Source organism: Choloepus didactylus, chromosome 4, assembly GCF_015220235.1.
Source record: "Choloepus didactylus isolate mChoDid1 chromosome 4, mChoDid1.pri, whole genome shotgun sequence".
Taxonomy (NCBI): Eukaryota; Metazoa; Chordata; class Mammalia; order Pilosa; family Megalonychidae; genus Choloepus; species Choloepus didactylus.
This window is the reverse complement of record NC_051310.1, coordinates 150,600,840-150,626,963: the sequence shown is the minus strand read 5'-3', so window position 1 is coordinate 150,626,963 and position 26,124 is coordinate 150,600,840. Positions and strand designations below refer to the sequence as shown.

Below are 26,124 nucleotides of genomic sequence, written 5' to 3'. Positions count from 1 at the left end.
TTACAAAGTTACAGCCTTAAGGTCATGAAGTGTCCAAGGAAAGGCATCAATAATAGTGTACCTTCACTGGAGAAAGGCCACTGGCATCTGGAAAACTCCATTAGCTGGGAAGGCACGTGGCTGGTGTCTGCTCACTCTCAAGTTGCATTCCAAAATGGTGTCCTCCAAAATGTCAGTGTCAGCTTTGAATGGCTGTCTTCAAAATGTCTCTCTGAGTTGCAGCTATGAGGCCCTTCTGTTTGTGAGCTTGTTTATAAGACTCCAGTGAACTAATCAAGACCCATGCTGAAGGGGCAGGGCCACACCTGCATGGCAACATTCAATGAGAGGTCACACCATAACCAAAGGTGTCACTCATAGTTGGATGGTTCATATCTCCATGGAAACAACCTAATCTCAATATCCCATGAGATTGGATTAAAAGATCATGGCATTTTCTTAGGGGACATAATATATACAAACTAGCACAGGGGGTATGAGAACAGAGTTTTGGCAGGGTCTTGTGATAGAAGGGTGTGGAACTCTGTTATCAATGGTGATCAGAAGAGAGGAGTGTGAATGCTTTGTTAACAATATATTTTTTCCTCCCCTGAGGAGGTCTGATGAGTTTTAACATTAGTCCTGGTCAAGTAGGTAGCTGAGTGAAATCACAATAGAGGGGAGGGAGCCCAGGTTGTTTGCCCCCACAACACAGAAATGGACAATAACTACATAAAAGAATGCTCAACTTTATTAGTCATCAAGAAAATGCAAATGAAAACCAAAATAGGAAACCAGTTAACACACACCAGAATAACTACAATAAAAAATACAGATAATAACAAGTTTTTGTGAAGATGTGCAGAAATTGAAATCATCATGCATTTCTTATGTGTTTGTAAAATAATACAAACTTTTTGGAAATACTCTGAGAGTTCTTCAAAGTAGTAAACCTAAAGTTACTATATGACTCAGCAATTCCAAACTAATTGAAAACATACATTTACACAAAATTTGTATATGAATGTTCATAACAACATCATTCATAATAACCCCAAACTGCAAACAATCCAAATATCTATCAACTTATTAATGCATAAATTAAATGTGGTGTATCTATTCAATGGAATGTTATTTGGCAATATAAACTATGAAGTACTAATACATGCAAGAGCTAGATAAACCTTGAAAACATTATGCTAAGTGCAAGAAACCAATCAAAACAGGCAATAACTTATCTGAATCCAATTATATGAAATGTCCAGAATAGGTAAATCCATAGAGACAGATAGTACATTAGTAATTTCTAGGGGTGGAGAGGGATTGCTAATGGATATGGAATTTCTTTTGGGGTGAGAAAAATGCTCTGGAATAATATAGTGGTGATAGTTGCAAAGCTTTGAAATTTTAGGAAAGAATCCTCCATTGTACACTTTAAGGGGAGAATTTTATGGCATGTTAATTATATTTCAATAAAAGTGCTAGAAAAAATAATGATAAAATTAGTCTTCAGGAACCAGAAAAAAGAATAGAAAACTAAACCCAAAGTGACCAGAAGGAAAGAAATAACAAAGATTGGAGCTGAGATAAATGAAATAGGGTATAAAAACAATTGAGAGAATTAATGAAACTGCAAGGTGTTTTCAGAAAAAAAAAAAAAAAGTCAAACCTTTAGCTAGAATGACAAAATAGAAAGGAATGAGGATGAAAATAGCTAAAATCAGAAATGAAAGAAGACATTATTATTGACACCACAGAAATAAAAGTCTAAGAATTAACACCAATACTGCTCAAATTCTTTGAAAGAATTGAAGTGGAGGAATCATTTCGTAACACAATCTATGAGGCCAGGATCAACATGATAACAAAGCCAGATAAAGATATTACAGGAAAAGAAAATGACAGACCGATATCCCTTATGAATGTAAATACAAAGTTCTTCAACAAAGTACTAGCAAACCAAATCTGACAGCACATTAATTATACACCATGACCAAGTAGAATTTATCCCCAGAATGGGAGGGTGGTTCAACATAAGAAAATCAATTAACATAATACCCCATATTAATAGAATGTACAAAAATAAACAAAACAAAATATTATCATCTGAATTGATGCAGGAAAAGCATTTGAAAAAATCTAGTATTACTTCTTGATTTTAATAAAAGCACTCAGAAAACTAGGGATAGAATGAAACTTCCTCAACACATAGAAGACAGATGTTAAAAACCCAAATATAACATCATACTCAATGGTAAAAGACTGAAAGTTTCCCCCCTAAGAAAAGAAACAAGACAAGGATACCCACTGTGCCCCCTTTTACTCAACATTGTACTCAAAGTTCTAGCCAGAACAATTAGGCAAGAAGAAGAAATAGAACACATTCAAATTGGAGAAGGTGTAACATTTTCCCTATTGGAAGTTTGCATGATTTTAACATAAAAAAATACTTAAAAGTCCCAACAAAGATACTAGAGCTCATAAATGAATTCAGCAAAGTGACAGTTTCAAGATCAACATGCAAAAATCAGTGTTGTTTCTATATACTCATAATGAACAACCTGAATAGGATATCAGAAAATAACTTACAATAGCAACTAGAAGAATCAAATACCTAGGAATAAATGTAACCAAAGATGTAAAGGGTTTGTGCAAGGAAACTGCAAAACATTGCTGAGAGAAATCAAAGACCTAAATAAATGGAGGGGCATTCCTTGTTCATGGATTGGAAGACTACATATTGTTAAGACACCAATTCTATCCAAAGCAGTTTACAGATTTAATGCAATGTCAATCAGAATTCTTATAAACTTCTTTGTAGAAATGGAAAAGCCAACCATCAATTTTATCTGGAATAGTGAGGGGCCCATAATATGCAAGAAAAATATTGGAGGACTCATGCTTCCTTATTTTGAAACTTATTACAAAGCTATAGTAATGAAAATAGTGTGGTACTGGCCAAAGGACAGACAGAGAGATTAATGGGTTCAAATTGAAGCTTCAGAAATAAACCTTCACATCTGTTGCCAACAGATTTTTGACAAGGGTTCCAATTTCACTGAGTGGGGCTTGGAAACCTGGATATCCATATGTATAGGAATGAAAGTGGATCTCTACCTCATACCATGAACAAAAATTAATTCAAAATAGAGCAAAGAACTAAATATAAGAACTAAACTATAATACTCCTAAAGAAACCTATGGAAGCATTTTCAAGATTTTGTATTAGGAAATGGTTTCTTAGATTTTACAACAAATGCACAAGTAACAATAAGAAAACTAGATAACTGGGTTCTCATCAAAATTAAAACTTTAGAGCACCAAAAGACTTCCTCAAGAAAGTAAAAAAATCTGGTGAATGGAAGTATACATTTGGAAATCACATATCTGACAAGGGTTTAATACCCATAATATAGAGAGGAAATCCTACAACTCACCACTGAAAAAAAAAAAAAAAAAGGAAAAAAGACTTGAATAAACATTGCTCCAAAGAAGGTATAGAAATTTCCAATAAGCACATGTAAAAATAGGCTACATCATGAAATAATAGGGAAATGAGAATCAAAACCACAATGAGATACCATTTCACACCTACTAGAATGGCTACTATTGAAAAAACAGAAAATATATGTTGGAGAACATGTGGAGTAATAGGAACACATTGAATGCTTGTGAGTATGTAAAATGTTGAAGCCTCTGTAGAAAATGTTTGCCAGACCCTCAAAAGTTAAGTATAGAATCTTCTAAATGATACAGCAATTCCAATTCTAGTTATATATCAAAGAATTGAAAGCAGTGGCACAAAGAGATATTTGCACACTGAGCTTCAAAATGGCATTATTCATAATTGCTAAAAGATGATAGCAACCCAAGTGTTCATCAACAGATGAAAGGATAAACAAAATGTGGTACATGAATAAAATGGAATATTATTCAACCATAAAAAGGAAAGAAGTTCTAATGCATGCTAAAACATGGATGAACCTTGGAGACATCATGTTGAGTGAAATAAGCAAGACACAAAAGGATATATATAGTTTGATCTCACATATATGAAATAATTAGAATATGGAAATTCATAGAATCAGTAACAAGAATATGGTTTATTGGGTATTGGGATGGGGTAGGGGTTGGGTATTATATTTAATCGTGCAAAGTTTCTGTTTGTGGTGATGAAAAATTTTTGGTAATGGATGTCAGTGATGATAGCCCAAAATTGTGAATGTGATTAATGTTAATAATTGCCCATTTTAACCCCTTTCAAATGGGAAATTTTAGGTATATGTGTTACTAGAATAAAAATTTCAAAAACCACAGAACTGTACAATGCAAAACTATACCTAAAGTTAACAGTATAATTATAATATATTGTTTTATTTATTGTAGCAAAATTACAACATTAAAGCAAATTGCTAATAATAGGGAACACTGTGTGCATGAGGGAGTTATTTGAGAGCTCTACATTTTCTATACGATTTTTCTGTAAACCTACAACTTTAATTAAAATTTTTTTTTCAGCAAGTCATAAAATAGTAGTGGTATTTTATTCATTTACATTTATTGAATTTAAGAGATAGAATTTATTAACTCTTTCAAAGTAATTACTCACCTACCTGACATACATGAGAAGCAAAGATACATCTGATAAATTGTGATGATACCCCTGCAGAATTCTCTCTCCAAATGTTCAAGTTGAGAGTATGATATGCTAATCTTCTTGAGATAGATGGCAGAAATCAAATCTAATAACTTTTGTAACATCAACAGTACCCAGGATTTCTGGCCATAATCTCCTAATACACAGAAGTCTCGTATCAGGAAAAAGCAATGCATGGCTAATCTTAAAAAGATTTCTTTTAAAAAATAATCCTTGAAAGTGAAAATGCAATATTAAAAAATTAATGGCAGTCATCTATGCCAAAGTACAAAGACTTTTTTAGCTAAATATTGACAGACTGGAAATAAATAAAATTACGATAAATCAATTTCATAATAAAGTGAAGACACTTTATTATATTTTCAATATTGATAAGGGAATTAACATTTTAATGTCATTTTGTAAATTAAGTTCATAACATTCAAATTACCAGAGATAATTTTGGGAATACATGTAAAATATAGAACAGATTGATTATTTGTGTATATGTGAATACATAGAAATATATACAATAAAATAATAACTGGTTGTACTGGTATGAATCTGTCACATGCCCCAGAAAAGATCACGTTCTTTTAATCCATTCTTGTGGGGGCAGATCTATTGTTGGTGGGACTTTTTGGTCAGGCTGTTTTAATTGAGATGTGAGGCAGCTCATGCAAGGTGAGTCTTAATCCTTTACTGGAGTCCTTTGTGAAAAGGATAAAAGACAGCAAAAGCCAAGAGAAGGTAAGAGATGAAATCCAGAGTTTGCCCCAGAGAAGCTCAGAGAGGACCTAGAGATATTCAGAGAGAAACACCCAGATACTTGGATATAGCCGTTGAAACCAAAACTGGGAGAAAAGGACCAGCAAATGACACAATGTGCCTTCCAGTATGACAGAAAAATCCTGATGCCAGCAGCCTTTCCTCAGAGAAGGTGCCTTAATTTGGATATTTTCTTGATGCCTTAATTTGGATACTTTCTTGGCTTTAGAACTATAAATTTTTTAACCTAGTAAGTGCCAATCAAGAAAGCCAGCTGGCAGCTTTAGCAAAAGCAAACTGAAACACTGGTATTAACACTGAATGCAATATGATGATTACTTTTCCTTAATTTATTTGAAAAAATTTATTGTTAATAAAATTTTTCTCTGATAATAGAAATTAACAGAAAAAAATGGATATCACAGTTAATTTTATAAACATTTTACTACATTGACTATTCAACTCCTCCAAAAATTGATAATTTGCTAATTCAATTAGTGCTATTAAATATCAAATGTTTAATCATCTATTTCCCATGCATTATTTCATGTGTGAACACAAATTCTTCACAGATTTCTTATATGCCACTGAATAAATCTTACAGTCCTGAATAATTTTTTCAGGGCTTCTTTCATTTCCTTATTCCGGAGACTATAGATCAAGGGATTGAAAAGTGGGGTTAACACGGAATAGAACAATGTCATGATTTTCTGGATCCCTTCTGGATTGCCTGATGTTGGACTCACATATACAACCATGATGGAGCCATAGAACAGGGATACAACAGCCAGATGGGAGCCACAAGTGGAGAAGGCCTTTCGCTGGCCTTCTGCTGAGGGGATCCTCACTACAGCTCTGATCACCAGTGTGTAGGAGCTGGTGATGAAAAGCAATGTCGAGAAAATGAGGATTGAGTTAAAGATGGAACAGATGACCTCAGTGGCTGGAGCTGGCACACAGGACAACTTCAGAAGCGGTCCTGGGTCACAAAGAAAGTGGTCAATTTTATTGGGATGACAAAATGGGAGCTGAGAAATTAGGTAAACAGGCAAGAGGAAGTACAGGAAGCCACACACCCAGCAGCAGGCTGCCATTCTGATGCAGCATTGAGCTGTCATGATGCTGAGGTAGTGCAGGGGCCTGCAGATTGCTAGGTACCTGTCAAAGGCCATGGTGGACAAGAAGAATGTCTCAGTGCAGCCCATGGAGAAGAAGAAATAGAACTGGAGGAAGCATCCAGAGAAGGAGATGGTGTTGGTCTCAGAGAGAAAGTTGGCTAGCATGTTGGGGACAGTGGAGGTGACATACCAGATCTCCAGGAAGGAAAAATTGGCCAGCAGGATGTACATGGGGGTGTGGAGATGGTGGTCCCATCCCACAGCACAGATAATGCACAGGTTTCCAGTGAGAGTCAGGGCATAGGTCCCAGAGAAGATTGAAAAGAGGAGAATCTGAATCTCCCAGGTACAAGGGAAGCCCAAGAAGATGAATTGAGTCACAGAACTGGAGCAATTATTTACATTGGAAATTTTATCTGTTTTTAACACTGCAAAGACAACAGATACCAATATTAGAAGTGGCCTTACATAGTGTTTCACATTAAGGCAGATACTTTGGATACAGTCACACTACTATGCATATCAATTAGTAAGACAACACCATGACTCTTACATATTTTTCCCACGATTTGCAAATATTCATTGTCCTAACTGGACACAATATAATAAGACAATTTCCTGTCATCCTGAGGATTAAAACTGAATGCATTTGGTATTGACAATCAGCAAACATATACATGACCTATTATTTTAGTTCAAGCAGTCAATGAATAAGGAATGAATAAATACACCCAACAGATAACACAGTATTTTTACAATATAAAGAAATTAAAGTGATTGATGTTCAGAATCTTTGCTCTATTTATGGGAAAACGATGTACTGTGAAGCTGACTTGAGAATAATAACCAGGTGCATTCATAGATGTAAAATACTATGCAAGATAATTAATTTAATTTTATTTTATTGAATTATGATATGGGAAATTTCCTATATCCACTTAAGAATATATTCCAATTTAATTTTAATATGAACATATGTGAATGTTTATAAGTGAATTTCATACTTCAAGTATGCGCTTTATTAAAAATAGCCTTTTGAAATTACTGTATGTATGTTTATAAAACAGTTCACTACTTTGCCTTACTTGGGATGCTGCACAGAATGCCAAAGGGAACTTGATCACCGAGTTTGTATTAGCATAGGCATTCCAGGATAATGGGTGAGTCTCTTATTTTAATTCAAAGAGAGACCATTCCACAATTTTATTTCATTCGATAACTATTGTTTGATAATATTTTGCCTAAATTGTCTCGCTAACGTTGTTATTCAAATCTTTTGAAATAGTTGTCTTTATGAGTATCAGTCCTTGAATAAAATTATATAAATTTGTGAGACACAGGATAAGACTTAGTAAGGTTTTTCAGTACCATATGATTGGCATGGAGAATGAGGCTTCAACTTCCAGATGAATTTTGAAAGGAAAAGTACATGTGCTTGAATTTGATAATCTAGAATAATGGTTCTCAAAGTGTGGTTGGAAGAACCCTGGTGGTCTTTAAGAATTCTTCAGGGCTGTAAAGTCAAAATTGCTTTCATAATTACATAGAGATAAAATTTGCTGTTTTAACTGTCTTTTTTCATGATTAAGTAGAGTTTTCCAGGTGATATGATATGATATGGCAACAGACTGATTAGAGAAGTGGATATGAGAATACAACTGTCTTCCATTAAGCCAGATACAAAAGAGATATGCAGAAATATATAGGAATACAACTTTTCTCACTAAGTTTTGTTGTTCAACAAAAATAGGAATTTTTCATGAAAATATGAATAATTTATGTTGACATACATGTAGTTCATTGTTGCTATGTTAATATGAATATATATGAACAGTTATTTTTGTTTTAATTTCTAAATGGAAATGTTAATGTGTATATAACTTACATAAATTAAGGCTCTTAAGGTCCTTGATTACTTTAAGATGATAAAGGTGTCCTAGACCAAAACATTTGGGAAACACTATTCTAAACAAATGTTATGTACTATAGAATAATTAAATTATTTTTCTAGCCATGCTGCAAAAATTATCGTTCAGATAGGAGTTTTGTACAGTGCATGGCTGGTTCCCATTTTTCCATTGATATATTTTATTTTTGCTATTTCCTAGACATTATTATGTATCCAGATATGAAAACAATAGCTTGGTTTACAAAAACACGTTAAACTTCAGGGGAAAACAATCACATGATTTTAAATTCAACATTGAGACTTCATAGAATGATGAAGTCCAAGTGTGTAAAAACAAAGCAAAAAGAATGAAATGGTAGTATGTTTTCATCTTGTTTGCATTTATTTTGCACAGCACAGGGATTTATAATCATAATTTAAAATAAATTGATTTGTATTCTTTTTTTAAAAGTGTATCAAAAATAACCTCTGAAATTTAAAAAGCAGAAGTTTCATATTTCAAAGGAATTTTTCTAACTATTAATTCCTTCCAAATTCCAAAGCAACCACACCAAAAACCCAGACTGAAGTCCTGGATTGAGTGAATCACAAAGGGTTACAAAACCATGGCCCTGTTGTTGCTTAAAATTTCCCTATTGTTTTTGCTAGTGATTTTAGGTTTTCTCTGTTTCTGTCTCCTTCACTTGTTCTCATTTCAATTTGTTTGTAGTTCTGTCTCTAAATATCTTAGTGCTTTTATATTTCTTTGTTTCATTTGGTTTTTCTTGCACACACACACTCTGTGAAAATGTTTTGAAATTCCATGACTTCAATATTTGTTCAAGTGTAATTATATTCTTCAGATGTCATATACAGTCCACCTTATATCTATTCCTCTTCCATCTAATGAAGTTCATTTTTTTCATTACCATCCCACCCCATATTTCTATCTTCTCACCCCTATTCCTTTCTCTACTTCAACTAATTAAATGTAGAGGACAATTTGTTATTTAAATATTTTATATTATAAACAGATTTTATAGCTATCTACTCATTTAAAAATAGTAAAACTTTGTTTCTCTCAAAGAAAATAATTTTAAAAATAGCTACCTATACAAAGAATGTTCTTCATCTTTGATACACATGTTCAGTTTTCAGATTAAATTAAAAACCTATGAAAAGCACAACCTTAAAATTTCTGAAATAAATAAAAAATCATTGTAGAAAACATCTAGGAGAACATCCGTATTTCCAGCAGCAAAATGTCTTTAACAAGGAGCAGGAAAAACAAAGCCCTAAAATGATATAAATTTAACTATATTAAAAGACAACTTTGCCAAACAAAAGATGCCATAAGTAATGGCAAAGCATATGCCAATAATAATTCAAATAAAAGAATAGCATCCATAATATCCACAGTACACTAGAAACCAGTAACCAAAAGACAAAGAAAGTCTAGAGAAGTGGGCTTATGTCGATATCTCCAGAGGCAAAATGAGGTCCTATCAGATATACTGACCAAGAAAATTAAGGAACCAGGCTCCAGAATGATGTGGTCCTTCATATCAAACTTGATTCCTTCTCTGTGTGATATCATTCTTCAGCTAAGATTACAGATGATACAAAAGATTCTCATAGATAGGAAAGTCAAACATATATCAGCTCAAAAGATATGTCAAATTTGGTTATGCTCACAAATGCTGTCCCTCAGACTCTGCAATAAAAGTAAATAAAGTCTCCTTTACTCCTAGTCCCTAAAATTGGCAAGAAGTAAAAACGCAATATGTAATATATCATGTGAAGTTTCATGAAAGAAAGCATGCCCACATTCATTGCCTGGAACTTCACACTGAATTGGAGTCTAAGCACCGTCAATTACAGTAGGAACAAAAAAGGAGAACTAGCAAGACATTTTAAGACGAGAAGTAAGTTTTGGAAATAGCATTTTTATAAGCTTTCATATAAAACCTTGACTTTCATTAATGAGGATGCAATTTTTATAATTAACACATTAAGTAGTAGAAAATAAATCTAGATTGGGGTAATAAGGAGGGTAATAGGAGAGCTTGGAGTTACCTACCCTTACCTTACCTGAAAATTCAAGGTGGGCATCATAAAATTCTGTATGTTTGGATATCATCTTCCACTTCAGACTGCAAACACTAGTCTCAGATCTCAGAAAAACCAAATATAATAGTGTTGCACCATTAGTGTGGAAACTCATATGAACTGCTGAACAGGTTTTTGGGAGCAAGAACATTATGGTATTAAAAATAAGTCATTAACATTTGGGGACACACTCTCTGGCTCTCTTTATAGGGAGAAAAGGCAACAGGCAACTTAACAGTGGAGAAGAGTTATGGTCTCTCATGATTTAGGCAGAATCAAATGCACAGGCTTAATTTCAGCCCTTGTCCATTCTGTGAAGGCCACCTTGGGAGAGACTCTCCAGACAGGCAATTTATAACACAGTGTTCCTAGTGAAATGTGCATGGTTTCTTATTCTGCTCTTTACTCAGCAGGCCAGAATTTGGTCCAGATTTTTATTCATTACCTGTTCTGATTCAAGAATATTTCATATGGAATAATGAAGAGAAATAGAAACAAATAAAATGATTTGGCCAGGTATAAGTTTTCTATTTTAACTGTGATTGAAATTAAGCTTCCCTCTGGAGATAAAGGGAAAGTTATGCCTCTGGCCCTGAGACTTATAGTCCCAAGCTTGGAGAAATATCTCCTGGATACAGCTTTACAAAGATATTTGAAATTAATATACTTAAGTGTATTAAATATTCCTCTTTATATGTTTTGAAGTAACTCATCATCTTAGCTCCACTGTGTATGTCCTATTCGAACCTCTCTACCACCACACCACATTTATAGACAAATTATCTAGCTCTGAGTAAAATTTAAATTAGAGGGACATTTGTGAAATTTTATAGTGCAGTTAACCATTTGATATTATATTTTCATGGTTCCATACCATAGTATAACACAAATTTGCAAGTATTTATCTAATGTTTCACTAATTTTGATCATTTATATAACCAGGGTTATAAAGATACTAAATATAATATTATCCTATGTCCTATAGTAGAAAATTCCAAAAAACATATTATGATCAACTGAGACTTATTCAATTAATTTAGGAATGTCTAACATTGAACATATATGAATAGCATTAGATATAAATATTATAATATAAATTATTATATTCATTATTTAATAGAGTAAAACATATGACCATTGTAATTGATGCAGAAATGGCATTACCTAATTGAACACCCATATTTTAAAAGTTTTTTGTTTATTAGAGGCCATGCATTCATGGAACAATCAAGCATAAAATACAGGATACCCATATAACCCCTATTATTAACAAATTGCAGCAGTGTGGGACATTTGTAAGAATTGATTATAGCACATTTTTATAATTGCATCATTAACTATAGTCCATGGTTTAACATAAGGTTCACTGTTTGTGAAGTATAATTCAATGGATTTTTAACAGTTTTTATTCTGATACCATATGTATAATCTAATATTTCCCCTTTGAATCACATTCATGTTTATTTTTCAGTGCTGTTACTTACAGTCACAATGTTGTGTGACCATCACCACCAACCATTTCCAAAACATTTCCATCATTCCAAATAGGAACCCTGTACATTTTAAGGCTTAATTATCCTTCCCTAACCCCATCCTGGCTCCTATCATCTATATTCTAAATTTTGACTCTATAAGTTTGCTTATTCTAACTTTTTCTAGTAGAAAGATCATACACTATTTGTCCTTTTGTGTCTGGGTTTATTTCACTTAACGTGATGTCTTCAAGGTTTATCCATGTTTTTTCATGTACCAGGACTTCATTCCTTTTCGTGGCTGAATAATATTCCATTATATGTATATACCACATTTTATTTACCCATTCATCTGTTGATGGACACTGAGGTTGCTTCCATCTTTTGGTAATTTTGAATAGGGCTGCTATGAACATTGGTGTGCAGCTTTATGTTCAATTCCTGTTTTCCATTCTTTGTCTGTATAGCTAGTACTGGCATGACCAGTTCATATGGTAATTCTATACTTAGTTTCTGAGGAACTGTCAAACTGTCTTCCACAGAGAAGAACCATTTTACATTGCCACCAGCAATGTAAGAGTGTGTCTAGTCCTCTGCATCTTTTCCAGCATTTGTTATTTTCCTTTTTTAAAATTAAGAGCCTTTCTCTTTGGTGCAAAATGGTATCATATTGTGATTTTGATCTGCATTTACCTGATGGCAATGATGTTGGGCATCTTTTCATGTGTTTTCTAGCTATTCATATATCTTCTTCAAGAGATGTCTGCTCAAGTTTTTTGCCCAATTTTTAATTGTCTCTTTTGTGGTTAAGTTGAAGGATTTCTTTATAATTCTGGGTATTAAACCTTTATCACATATGTGGTTTCTTAATATTTTCTCCCATTGTGTGTGTCATCCTTTTACTTTCACAATAATGTCCTCTGAGCAAAAAAAAGTTTTTACTTTTGATGAGATCTGATTTACCTAATTTTTGTCTGTTTCTTTTGCTTTGGCTGTAAAGCCCAAGCAACTATTGCCTAACACAAGGTCCTGAGGATGTTTTCTTCTATGAGTTTGATAACTAAAGCTCCTATATTTATGTCTTTGATACATCTTAAATTGATTTTTGTATAAGATGTGAGGAAGGGGTCTGGCGTTATTTTTTTATTTTTTTTTTTTTGCAGTCAAAGTTCCATTTTTCACAGCCCCATTTTCTGAAGAGATATTCTTCCAAAATAATGGTCTTTGTGCCTTTGTCCAAATTCAGATGGCCATAAATGTGAGGTGTGATTTCAGAGCTCTCAATGTGATTATTTTGGTTTATATGTCTGACCTTGGTCCAGAATCATGCTGTTTTGAAATCTGTGGTTTTATAATAAGCTTTAAGCTCAGGAAATATGAGTTCTTCCAACTTCATTCTTCTTTTTCATGATGGCTTTAAATAACTAGGGTCCCTTACCCTTAAACTTAATGATTGGCTTTTCCATTTCTACTAAGAAGATTGTTGGGATATTTATTGGGATTGCATTGAATCTATAAATTGCATTGGATAAGACTGACATCTTAATGATATTTAGTCTTCTAATCCATGAACACAGAATTCTTTACATTTTTTAGGTATTCTTTGATTTTTTTAGTAACATTTCATAGTTTTCTAGTACAAGTCCTTCATATCATTGGTTAGATTTGTTGCCAAAAATGTGTTCTATCCTGGGGAATTTTTCATGTACATTTTGGAAAAATGTATATCCTGCTGTTTAGGGGTGAAATGTTCTGTATATGTGTTTTAGGTCTAGTTCAGTTGTCATATTATTCAACTTCACTTTATTTGATCCTTGTCTAGATGTTCTATCTAATGATGGGAAGTTTTCATTAATAAGAGACTTGCCCTACTAGAAATACCAAAGGGAGTTCTTCAGGCTGAAAGAAAAAGAGAGGCTTGGAGGAGAGTCTAAAAATGAAGATTATTAGCAATGGTAGTTAAAAGGTTATAAAGAGAGACAGAAGGGACATAGATTGGCAGAATACATTTTAAAAAATTATGAGCAAACTATATGTTGTTTACAAGAGATTCACCTTAGACTCAAAGTCACAAATAGTGTGATAGTGAAAGGTTGGAAAAAGATATTCCAAGCTAACTGTAACCAAAAGTGAGCTGAGGTAGCCATGCTAATATTGGGCAAAATATACTTTAAAAGCAAAACTGTTATAAGAGCAAAGAAGGACACTACATACTAGTAAAAGGGGCATCCACCCAGTAGGAATAAGAATCATAAATATTTATGCACCTAACCATGGTGCCCAAAAATACATGATGGAAAACAAATATTGGAAAAGGAGAAACAGACATTATTTCAGAAATATTTGGAGACTCTAATACACCACTTTCTTCAATAGAAAGAACATCTAGACAGAGGATCAATAAGAACACAGAGAATATGAATTATATGATAAATGAACTAGACCATAAGTTTTGGTATTGTCCTAGTTTGCTAATGCTGCAGAATGCAAAACACCAGAGATGGACAGGCTTTTATAAAATGGGGGTTTATTTCACTACACAGTTACAGTCTTAAGGCCACAAAGCATCCAAGGTAACACCTCAGCAATCGGGTACCCTCACCGGAGGACGGCCAGTGGTGTCCGGAAAACCTCTGTTAGCTAGGAAGGCAGCTGGCGTCTGCTCCAAAGCCCCGGCCTCAAAACGACTTTCTCCCAGGACGTTCCTCTCTAGCAAGCTTGCTTCTCTTCAAAACATCACTCCCAGCTGCACTCTCTGCTCGCATTTTACTATAAGCTGCAAGGAGAAGCCAGGATACGTCCTCCACACGTAGTCTGGAGATCTCCTCAGCTAAGTATTCCAAGTTGTTGCTTCCAGATTCTTCCCTCCATCTGACACCAGGACTCAATTTTGCCAAATTCTCTGCCACTTTAAAACAAGGATCGCCTTTCTTCCAGTTTACAACACATTCATCATTTCTGCTCAAGTTCTCATCAGAAGTATCTTTAGAGTCCATATTTCCACAAACAGTCTCCTTAAAGCAGTTTTGGCCTTTTCTATCAAGCTCCTCACAACTCTTCCAGAAACTCCCCCTTATCCATTTAAAAAGCCATTCCAACATGTTTGGTATTTGCAAACTCAGCAGCAAAAGCACCCCCCTTCTCTCGGTACCAAAATCTGGGGGACATAATACATTCAAACTGGCACAGGTATGTTGTATTTTCATCTCCATTCACCTCAAAATATTTCCCAATTTTACTTGTGATTTCCAATTTAACCCATTGGTTGCTTAAGAGAATGTTGTTTAATTTCCATGTGTTTTTGAATTTTTCATTTCTCCCTCTGCTATTGATTTCTATATTTATTCCATTGTTGGACAAGGAATATACATTGTGTGATATCAGTATTTTGAATTTATTGAGATTTGTTTTGTTACCTAATATATGGTCTATCCTGCAGATGATCCATGTGCACTCAAGAAGAATGTGTGCTCTGTTTTTGTTGGGTGATGTATTCAATATTAAGTCTATTTGGTTTAGAGTATCATTCAAGCCTTGTATTTCCTTATTGGTCTTCTGATTAGATGTGCTATCCATTGTTGAAAGTGTTCTACTAAGACTCCTAAAATTAATGTAGAACAATTTCTCCCTTCAAATATGTCAGCATTTACTTCATATATTTTGGGCCTCTGCTGTCAGGTACACATATATTTATAGTTGTTATCCATTATTGAAAGTATTTTATTGAAGTCTCCTACTATTAATGTAGAACAGTCAATTTCTCCGTTCAAATCTGTCAGGATTGCCTTTATATTTTGGGGGTCTAATGTAAGGTGCATATATATTTATAGTTGTTACATCTTCTTGTTAATTGTTTCTTTATCAGTATGTAATGATCACCTTTGTCATTAATAACTTTTTGACTTAAAGTCTAGTTTATCTGATATTAGTATCCCTGGTTTCTGTTGCTTTCTACTGGCACAGTGTATATTTTTTTCATCCTTTCCATTTCAACCTACTGGTATCTTCAAATTTAAGGCAAATCTTTTGCAGACAATGTATTGTTAGGCCATGCTCTTTATCCCTTCTACCAATCTCTGCCTTTTGACTGTGGAGGTTAATCCATTTAAATTTAAAGTCACTAGTGATAATGCAGGACTTTCTTTTGCCAATTTGCCATTTATACTTTGTATTTCTTCTATTTTTTTTATCCCTCAAGTGTGTTGTTAATGCCTACTGTTAAACTTATTTTTTGTGTTGTACCATATTGACTGACTTCTCTTTTATATCTGAATTTATTTTTTATCTATTTTCCTTGTGGTTACCATGGAGCTAAAATTTAACATCCTACCTAAACCACAATTATATTTAGTCCACCCTTTGCTTTTCTTTTGTATTTGTTGCAACTTATATCTATGTACATTGTATGTTCAAAACCATAAATTTATATTGCTTTTTGTGCATTTTCATTATATCACCTTTAGGAAGTAAGAAATGGACTTATATACCCAACAATACCCTACAGTGATACTGGCATTTATAATTTCTAAAATGGTCACCATTACCCCAGGTCTTATTTCTTTTGTCACTTTTAACTACTATTTAGTGTCCTTCCCTTTCAGTAGGAAGAGCTCCTTTTAATATTGCTTATAGGAGATAGATCATATCTGTTTAATAGGGACTCAGTTTTGTTATTTGGCAATTGTCCCTAAATGGATCTACAGGAATAATAAAAGCCCAATCAGTATCTACAGGAATAATAAAAGCCCAATCAGTATCTGTTCGGAACAGATATAGGACACTTGGTCCTATATGTGTGACTTATTTGCAAATAGGACCTTTGATGATGTTATTAAAGTGTGCCCCAACTGACTGAAGATAGACTTTAATCCACTATGACTAAAGTCCATATAAGCTAGGGAAATTGGACACAGAAATAGAAGCCATGGGGAACAACTGTAAGTAGAAGTCAACAGAATCTAGAAGTAAAAGAGAAGACACTGCCGTGTGCCATATGACAGGAAACCCAAAACAGTATACTGGAAGGAAGGAAGTTATTTCAGTATATATTTTTTTCCCATTGCTTTGCTTTATTTTATTGGGAAATGTTTTTTTATTTGCTAAATAAAGTTTGAAATAAAAAAAAAGTAAAAGCCAAAGAATCCCAAAGATTGCCAGCAGCCAGAAGTTACCAATCCTTTGAAGAAGTAAGCCTTCTAGTTTTCAAAATCATGAGCCAGTAAATTCCTGTTGTTAAGTGAATGCACTTTATATTATTTGCTTTAGCAGCTAGGAAGCCAGAACAGTCTTTGGTACCTGAAAGTGAGGTGCTGCTATTACAAAATCTCAGAATGTTTAAACAGCTTTGGAATTGAGTAGTAAGTAGAGTCTAGAAGAGTTGTGAGGCATTTGATTGAAAAACCATGTATTGAATTGTTAGATGGAAAGCAGAATATGAAAGCAATGAACTTGGATGTTTAGATAATCCCAAGCTAAGCATAGAAGGTACAGTCCAGTTTTTCCTTGCAGTTTATAACAAAACGACAGAGTAAAGATATAAACTGAGGATTGAACCCAGCAATTGACGATTTGGAAAATTCTCAGTTTATCCACATAGTGATTCTGAGATTGGGGCTAGAAGCAGCTTTATCAGGGTCCTCCCTTAGTTTCCAGGAGTTGAGGCTTCAGATGATAGGGCTCCATGTGAAGGTTTAACTGAGCAATTCTTTGCTAAAGAGGGTGTGGCTGAACCTATCCGGTCAACCATTTCCGTGCATGTCAGGAATGGAAATGCAGTTATCTGTGAAGATTCTGTGGAAAGTTCTATTGTCTATTTTGGACCCCTGGGAATTGTACAGAGGGTAATAAGGGTTTAGAAAGCTTTATATGATTAGAAGTAATATCTGAAAGGAACAGAGAAGGGATGGATTGAAGGAAGAATGACTTTAAGGACACAACCATGGAAGCCAAAGTCTTTGCTGAAGAGATATTGGGCAAAGAGAGCAGGCCCACCCACATGTGTGGAAAAAAAACGTCTGTCCTTGCACTTGGAGGTGGCTGGCCTACTCTCCCCAACTTGGAGGGGGTGGACTTTGTGCCCTGCTGTTCACAGAGTGTCACCTCCCCAAAGCTCAGCAATGGTGGGCCCTGTGCCTTGCATTTATGGAGAGCCTGGCTGCCATCTCAATGCTCAAGTGAGGCAAAGCCTATATAACCCAGTGTTCAGGGAAGGCATGGCAGCTGACTGAGCACTTGTAAGTGTAGGGCTACCACTCCTGCTGGCTCAGAGGACAAAAAAAAAAAAAAAGGCCAATCAAATGGAGATTGTCCTCTTGTGTTTTGGCTTGTTTGGGATCCATGGGCCCTCTTTTCTTATATTCAAAGAATTTGTATTCTAATTAGAATATACTTTACCAGAGTATAGTATAGACAGTACTATTTAAAGTACTAGCTGGTTATCTTAACAAAGGACTAGAAATGCTGAAAGAAATTATTAAAAAAGCAAATAGATAAAGAATGACCTAGGAAGACCACACTGAAGAGATAACACTTGTAAGGCCTTTGAATAAGAAAGTAGCATCTGAATAACTAGAGCTCTGAACCAGTTTTTTTGGAAGTCATAATTTAATTCTGTTAACTAACACATTCCTGATATTATTTAGTAGTTGGGAATAATATTGAGGAAAATTTGAGATTGTATTTTATATAAATCCATTAATTATTGGGTAGTTGATTGCCTTACATCTTGGGTTCTTCTGACCTTGGAGGTAGTCCTGGATTGGACAGAGAGCTTTTAGGCATATTGTAAAGTAATCAGCAAACAAATTATCTCTTTGAAAAAATCAATAACATTCACATACCTTAGATTCATTGAAAAAATGAAAAAAAAAATTAGACTGCAAATAGGTAAAATCATAACTGAGAGAAGACATTATTATTGACACCACAGAAATAAAAATGACTATAAGAGGATACTTTGAACAATTGGATGCCAACTAATTCAATAACCTACATGAAATGCAGACAATTTTTAGAAATGCGCAAATTCTCTTTACTAACTCAAGAAGAAAGACAACATCTCAACAGACAAATAGTAAGTAAACAATTGAATCAGTAATAAAGAAACTGAAAAATGGGAGCCAGGACCAGATGGTCTCACTGGAAATTTTACCAAACATTCCAAGAATTATCAGCAATCCTCATCAAACTCCTTCAAAGAACTGAAGAACAGGGAACACTTCTAGCTGATTCTATGGGGCAGCATCAACAAAATAACAAAGGCAGATAAAGATATCACAGGAAAAGAAAATTGCAGACCAATAACCCTTATGAATCTAGATGCTAAAATCCTCAACAGAATACTAGCAAACCAAATACAACAGCACATTAAAAGAATTATACACCATGACCAAGTGGAATTTGTCGTAGAAATTCAAGGGTGGTACAGCATAAGAAAATCAATTACTATAATATTCCACACTCATAGAAAGGAAAATGGAATAGAATAAAATGGAAAGAAATATGATTATGATGAATCAACTTTCACAAGAAACTGAGTATCATTTATTATATTTTCAATATTGAGAAAGGAATTAACATTTAAAAATTGTTTTATTAATTTAGAACATAATATTCAAATCACCAGAGATAATTTTGGGAATACATGTTAAATATAGAACAGATTGATTTATTTTTGTATTTGTGAGTATGTAGAAATTACTTGACAAAATAATAACTGGTATTCATTACAAATGGAACATAATTATGATCACTTTTTCTTATTTTATTTTGTAAAATTTCATTATTAATATAAATTTTCCTCTGATAATACAAATTAACAGAAAAAATGGAAATCATAGTTAATTTTATAATCATTTTGCTACATTTATTATTCACCTCCACAAAAAATGATAATTTTTTAAATTTGATTAGTGCAATTATATATTAAACTTTTAATCATCTATTTCCCATGCATTATTACATGGGTGAACACAAATTCTTCAAGGAGGTCTTCCAGGCCTCTGAATGAATCTTACATTCCTGAATAATTTTCTAAGGGCCTCCTTCATTTCCTTGTTCCGGAGACTGTAGATCAAGGGATTGAAAAACGGGGTTAACACAGAATAGAACAATGTCACGATTTTCTGGATCCCTTCTGGATTGCCTGATGTTGGACTCACGTATACAACCATGATGGAGCCATAGAACAGGGACACCACGGCCAGATGGGAGCCACAAGTGGAGAAGGCCTTTCGCTGGCCTTCTGCAGAGGGGACCCTCAGCACAGCTCTGATCACCAGCGTGTAGGAGGTGGTGATGAACATGAAAGTGCAGAAAATGATGACTGAGTTAAAGACGGCACAGATGACCTCAGTAGCTGGAGCTGGCACACAGGACAACTTCAGAAGTGGTCCTGGGTCACAAAGTGGTCAATTTTATTGGGACAACAAAATGGGAGCTGAGAAATTAGGTAAACAGGCAAGAGGTAGTACAGGAAGCCACACACCCAGCAGCAGGCTGCCATTCTGATGCAGCTTTGAGCTGTCATGATGGTGGGGTAGTGCAGGGGCCTGCAGATTGCCAGGTACCTGTCAAAGGCCATGGTGGACAATAAGAACGTCTCAGTGGTGCCCATGGAGAAGAAGAAATAAAACTGGAGGAAGCATCCAGAGAAGGAGATGGTGTTGGTCTCAGAGAGAAAGTTGGCTAGCATGTTGGGGACAGTGGAGGTGACGTACCAGATCTCCAGGAAGGAAAAATTGGCCAGCAGGATGTACATGGGGGTGTGGAGATGGTGGTCCCACCCCACCGCACAGATAATGCACAGGTTTCCAGTGAGAGTCAGGGCATAGGTCCCAGAGAAGATTGAAAAGAGGAGAATCTGAATCTCCCAGGTACAAGGGAAGCCCAAGAAGATGAATTTAGTCACAGAACTGGAACAATTACTTATATTGGAAATTTTATTTGTTTTCAGTGCTGCAAAGACAACAGATACCAATATTAGAAGTGGCCCTACATAGTGCTTCACATCAAGGCATGTATGTTACATTGAGTCAGAACTCTATGTATGTTAATTAGTAAGACAATACCACAACTCTTGAAGGTATTTTTCCATGATTTGCAGATATTCATACTCCTAACTGTACACGATATAATAAGACACATTCCTGTCATCTTGAGGTTTAAAATTGAATTCAGTTGGTATTGACAAGAAGAAAACATACACAATACCTATAATTTTAGTTCAAACAGTCAATGAATAAGGAATGAATAAATACATCTAAGAGATAACAGTATTTTTAACATATAAAAAAATTAAAGTGATTGTGTTCAAAATTCTTTGCTCTATTTATGGGAGAATTACATTCTGTGAAGTTGACTTGACAATACTCTCCAGGGGCATTCATAGATGTAAAATACAATTCACCACAATTCATTTTAGTTTTATTGTGTTAGGATATGTGAGATTTCCTATATCCAGTTAAGAATACATTCCAAACTAATTTTAAAATGAACAAATGTGAATGTCTATTCGAGTATTTCACACTTCAAGTACTCTCTTCATTAAAAATAGCCTTTTGAAATTACTGTATACATATTTATTTTAAAAAGCTCACTACTTTGCCTTACTTGAGCTGCTGCATAGAATGTCAAAATGAGTTTGTATCTGAACAGGCAGTCCTGGATAATGGGTGAGTCTCTTATTCATAATTCAAAGAGAGTACTTTCCACAATTTTTATTTCATTTAATAATAACTATTGTTTGATAATATTTTGCCTAAATTGGTTCCCTGTCATTGTAATTCAAGTCTCTTGAAATAGTGTCTTTATAAATATCACTCCTTAAATAAAATTATATAAATTTGTGAGACACAGGATAAGATTTAGTAAGGCTCTTCAGTACCATATGCTTGGCATGAGAATGAGTCTTCAACTACAAGATAAATTTTGTGAGGAAAGTACATGCGTATGAATTTGATATTCTAGAATAATGGTTCTCATAGTGTGTTTGGGGGAACCCTGGTAGTCTAAGAATTTTTCAGGGCTGGAAAATCAAAACTGCTTTTATAATAATAAAGAGATATAATTTGCTGTTTTTACTCTCTTTGTTCATGATTAAATAGAGTTTCCCAGTCTATATGATGTTTGATATGGCAACAGGCTGATTAGAGAAATGAATATGAGAATCCAACTGTCTTCCATTAAGCCAGATATGAAAGTGTTGCAGAAATATATAGGAATACAGCTCTTCTCAGTAAGTTTTGTTAACAAAAATAGGAATTTTTCATAAAATATTAATAATTTATATTAACATACATGTAGTACATTGTTGCTATGTTAAAATGAATGTATAAAAGAGTTTTTTCTGTTTTAATTTCTAAATGGTAAATATTAATGTGCAAAACTAACATAAATTAAAGCTCTTTAGGGTCTTTGATTATTTTTAAGATGATAAAAGGGTCCTGAGACCAAACGTTTGAAAAATACTATTCTAAATAAATCTTAGCTACTATAGAATAATTAAACCATTTTCCTAGTCATTCTGTAAAAATTGCAATACAAATAAGAACTTCGTTCCATGCTTGACTTGTTTCCATTTATCCATTGATGTATTTTATTTTTGCTATTTTTCTAAATGTTATTGTCATTCAGATCCACATATGAAAACAACAGCTTTGTTTAGGTAAAAACATTGACCTTTAGGGGAAAAAAAATTATATGACTTTAAATTCAACATTGAGACCTCATAGAATAATGAAGTTTTAGTTTGTAAAAATAAACCTAAAATAACTAAAATGATAATTTTTTTTCATTTTGTTTGTATTTATTTTGCATAACACAGGGACTTGTAATCTGAATTTAAAGTAAATTGGGCTATATTCTTTTTAAAAAAGTATATTAAAAATAACCTTTGAAACTTAAGAAACAAATGTTTGATAGTTCAAAGGAATTTTTCTAAACTAGTCATTCCATCCAAATTCCAAAGCAACCACAACAAAAACCCAGACTGAAGTCCTGGGTTGAGTGAATGACAAAAAGTTACATAAGCTATGGCCTCATTAGCCCTCAAAATTTTCCTATTGCTTTTCCTAGTGATTTTAGGTTTTCTCTATTCCTGTTTCCTTCACTTGTTCTACTCATTTCTATATGTTGGGAGTTCTGTCTCTAAATATCTTAGGCTTTTACATTTCTCTGTTTCATTTGGTTTCTTTCTCTCTTGATTGTTCTCTGTGAAAATATTTTGAAATTCTTCATCTTCAATATTTGCTCAAGTGTGATTGTATGTTCTTCAGATGTCATATATAGCCTGCCTTATATCTATTCCTCTTCCATCTAATCAAGGTCATTCTTTTCACTGTCTCCTCCTACATTTCTATCATATAACTCCTATTCCTATCTATAACTGATTAAATATAGAGGTGAACTCAGTATTTAAATATTTTATATTAAAAACAGATTTTATAATTATCTTTTCAGTTGCAATTAGTGAAATACTTTTTTTCTTTCTCCAAAAGAAAATAAGTTAAAAAAATAGCTACCTATACATACTATGATCATCTTTCATGTACATATACATTTTCCAGATTAATTTAAAGACCAGAATGTGAAAAGCACAACTTAAAATTTATAGAATAAGTAGAAAATGATTGTAGAAAACATCTAAAAGAATATCAGTATTTCCCCTGCAAAATATCTTAAACAAGCAGCAAGAAAACCAAGGCTTAAATCAATATAAATTTAATGACATTAAAAGATAACTCATGCAAAACAAAAGACACCATAAGTAATGGGAAAGCAAATGCAACTAATAATTCCAATAAAAGAATAGCATCCATAATACTCCATAAATCCTACAAATCAGTAAGTAAAAAACAAAGAATATCTAGAAAAGTAGGCTACTGTCAATATCTCCAGATGAAAAAAGAAGGACAATCAGACATATTCATCAAGAAATTTAAGGAACCAAGCTTTAGAATAGCATGGGCCTTCGTATCAAACCATTCCTTTTCTAAGTGATACCATTCTTCAGCTAAGATTTTAGTTGATGTAAAAGAGTCTCATAGATTGGAAAGTCAAACATTTATCAACCAAAAGATATGTCAAAGTTGATTATGCTCACAAACACTGTCCCTCAGACTCTGCAATCAAAGTATGAATAAAGACTCATTTCCTCCTAGCCCCTAAAATTGAGAAGTAACATGTAATCTGCAATATATCATTTGAAGTTTCACTGAAGGATGGCATGCCCACATTCATCGACTTGAACTTCACCCTGAATTAGAGTTTAAGCTCCCTCGATTACAGTAGGGCAAAAAGGAGAACTAGCAAGACATTTTAAGAGGAGTAGTAAATTTTGGAAATAACATTTTTATAAATTTTCATATAAAACCATCACTTTCATTAATGGGGAAGTAATTTTTATAACTAACACATTAAGTAGTAGAAAGTAAGTCTAGATTGGGGTAACAAGGAGGGTAATATGAGAGCTTGGAGTCACCTAACCTTTACCTTACCTGAAGACTCAAGGTGGGCATCATAAAATTCTGTATGGTTGGATATCATCTTCCACATCAGACTGCAAACATTAGTCTCAGATCTCAGAAAAAAACAAATACAATAGAGTTGCACCCGTTCTTGTGGAAATTCATATGAACTGCCAAGGAGGCTTTTAGGAGCAAGAACATTATGGAATTAAAAATCAGTCATTAACATTTGGGGACACCTTCTGTGGCTCTCTTTATAGGGAGAACAGTCAACAGGAAACTTAACAATGTAGAAGAGAGTTATTATGGTCTCATGATTCGGGCAGAATCAAATGCACAGGCTAAATTTCAGCCCTTGTCCATCCTGTGAAGGTCATCTTGGGAGAGGCTCTCTAGAGAGGCAATTTATAACACAATGTTCCTTGTGAAACATGCATGGTTTCCCATTCTGATCTTTACTCAGTATGCAAGAATTTGATTCAGATTTTTATACATTACCTGTTCTGATTCAAGAACATTTCATTTGGAATAATGAGGAGAAATAGAAACAAAGAAAATGATTTGGCCATGTATAAGTTTTCTCTTTTAACTGTGATTGAAAGTAATCTTCCCTCTGGAGATAAAGGGAAAGTTATGCCTCTGGTCATGAGACTTATTAGTCCCAAGCTTGGAGAAATATCTCCTGTATACAGCTTTGCGAAGATATTTGAAACTAGTATACTTAAGCATATTAAATATTCCTCTCTATATGTTTTGAAGTAATTCATCATCTTAGCTCCATCCTGCATGTCGTACTCTAACCTCTCTACCACCACATTGAGAGACAAATTATTTAACTCTGAGCAAAATTTTTTAAATAAGAGGGACATTTGTGAAATTTTACAGTGCAGTTAACCATTTGATATTATATTTCAATGGTTCCATACTATAGCATAATATGAATATGCAAAAATTTATATAATGATTCACTAATACCTGATAACTTAGTTATGATAACCAGGGCTAGAAAGATACTAAATATAACATTATCCTATGTTTAGTAGTAGAAAATTCCAGGTAACATATTATGATCAACTGGGTCTTATTCAATTTGGGAATGTCCAACATTAAACATATGGATGTGTTTATTAATATGTATAACTTATATTCGTTAATTAGTAGATTAAAACATAAGACCATTGGGTTAGATGCAGATATGGCATTACCAAATTGAACATCCATATATATTTTTTTCTTTATTAGAGATCTTGTGCATTCACGGAACAATCAAGCATAAAATATAGGATTCCCATGTACCCCCTATTATTAAAAAATTGCAGTGGTGTGGAACATTTGTGAAAATTGATTATAGCACATTTTTATAATTGCATTATTAACTATAGTCCATGGTTTAACTTATGATTCTATATTTGTGTATTGTAATTCAATGAGTTTTTAACAGTTTTTATTCTGTTACCATGTATACAATCTAATATGTCCTCTTTGAATCACATTTATGTTTGTTTTTCAGTACTGTTACTTAATGTTCACAATGTTGTGCTACCATCACCACCATCCATTAACAAAACATTTCCATCATCCCAAGGAAAATGTATATTTTAAAGCTTAATTATCCATTCCTTAACCTTACCTTGGCTCCAGGTAATCTATATTCTAGATTCAGACTCTATGAGTTTGCTTATTCTAACTG

The 26,124-nt window shown here is 33.7% G+C and overlaps 2 protein-coding genes across 2 annotated transcripts; both read right to left on the bottom strand.

Annotated features, from left to right (window-relative positions):
* Window positions 1-5,949: 5,949 nt before the first annotated feature.
* LOC119532870 (olfactory receptor 11H6-like) lies at window positions 5,950-10,529 on the bottom strand. The gene is made up of 2 exons (XM_037835126.1): window positions 10,481-10,529; window positions 5,950-6,929 (listed from the first exon to the last, which is right to left on the bottom strand). The coding sequence occupies exons 1-2, from the start codon at window positions 10,527-10,529 to the stop codon at window positions 5,950-5,952; spliced, it is 1,029 nt and encodes a 342-aa protein (XP_037691054.1).
* A 9,420-nt stretch (window positions 10,530-19,949) lies between these two features.
* LOC119532869 (olfactory receptor 11H6-like) lies at window positions 19,950-24,513 on the bottom strand. The gene is given in 3 exon segments (XM_037835125.1): window positions 19,950-20,377; window positions 20,380-20,925; window positions 24,465-24,513. Coding segments are annotated over 3 exon segments (1,023 nt in total).
* Between the last annotated feature and the right edge of the window lie 1,611 nt (window positions 24,514-26,124).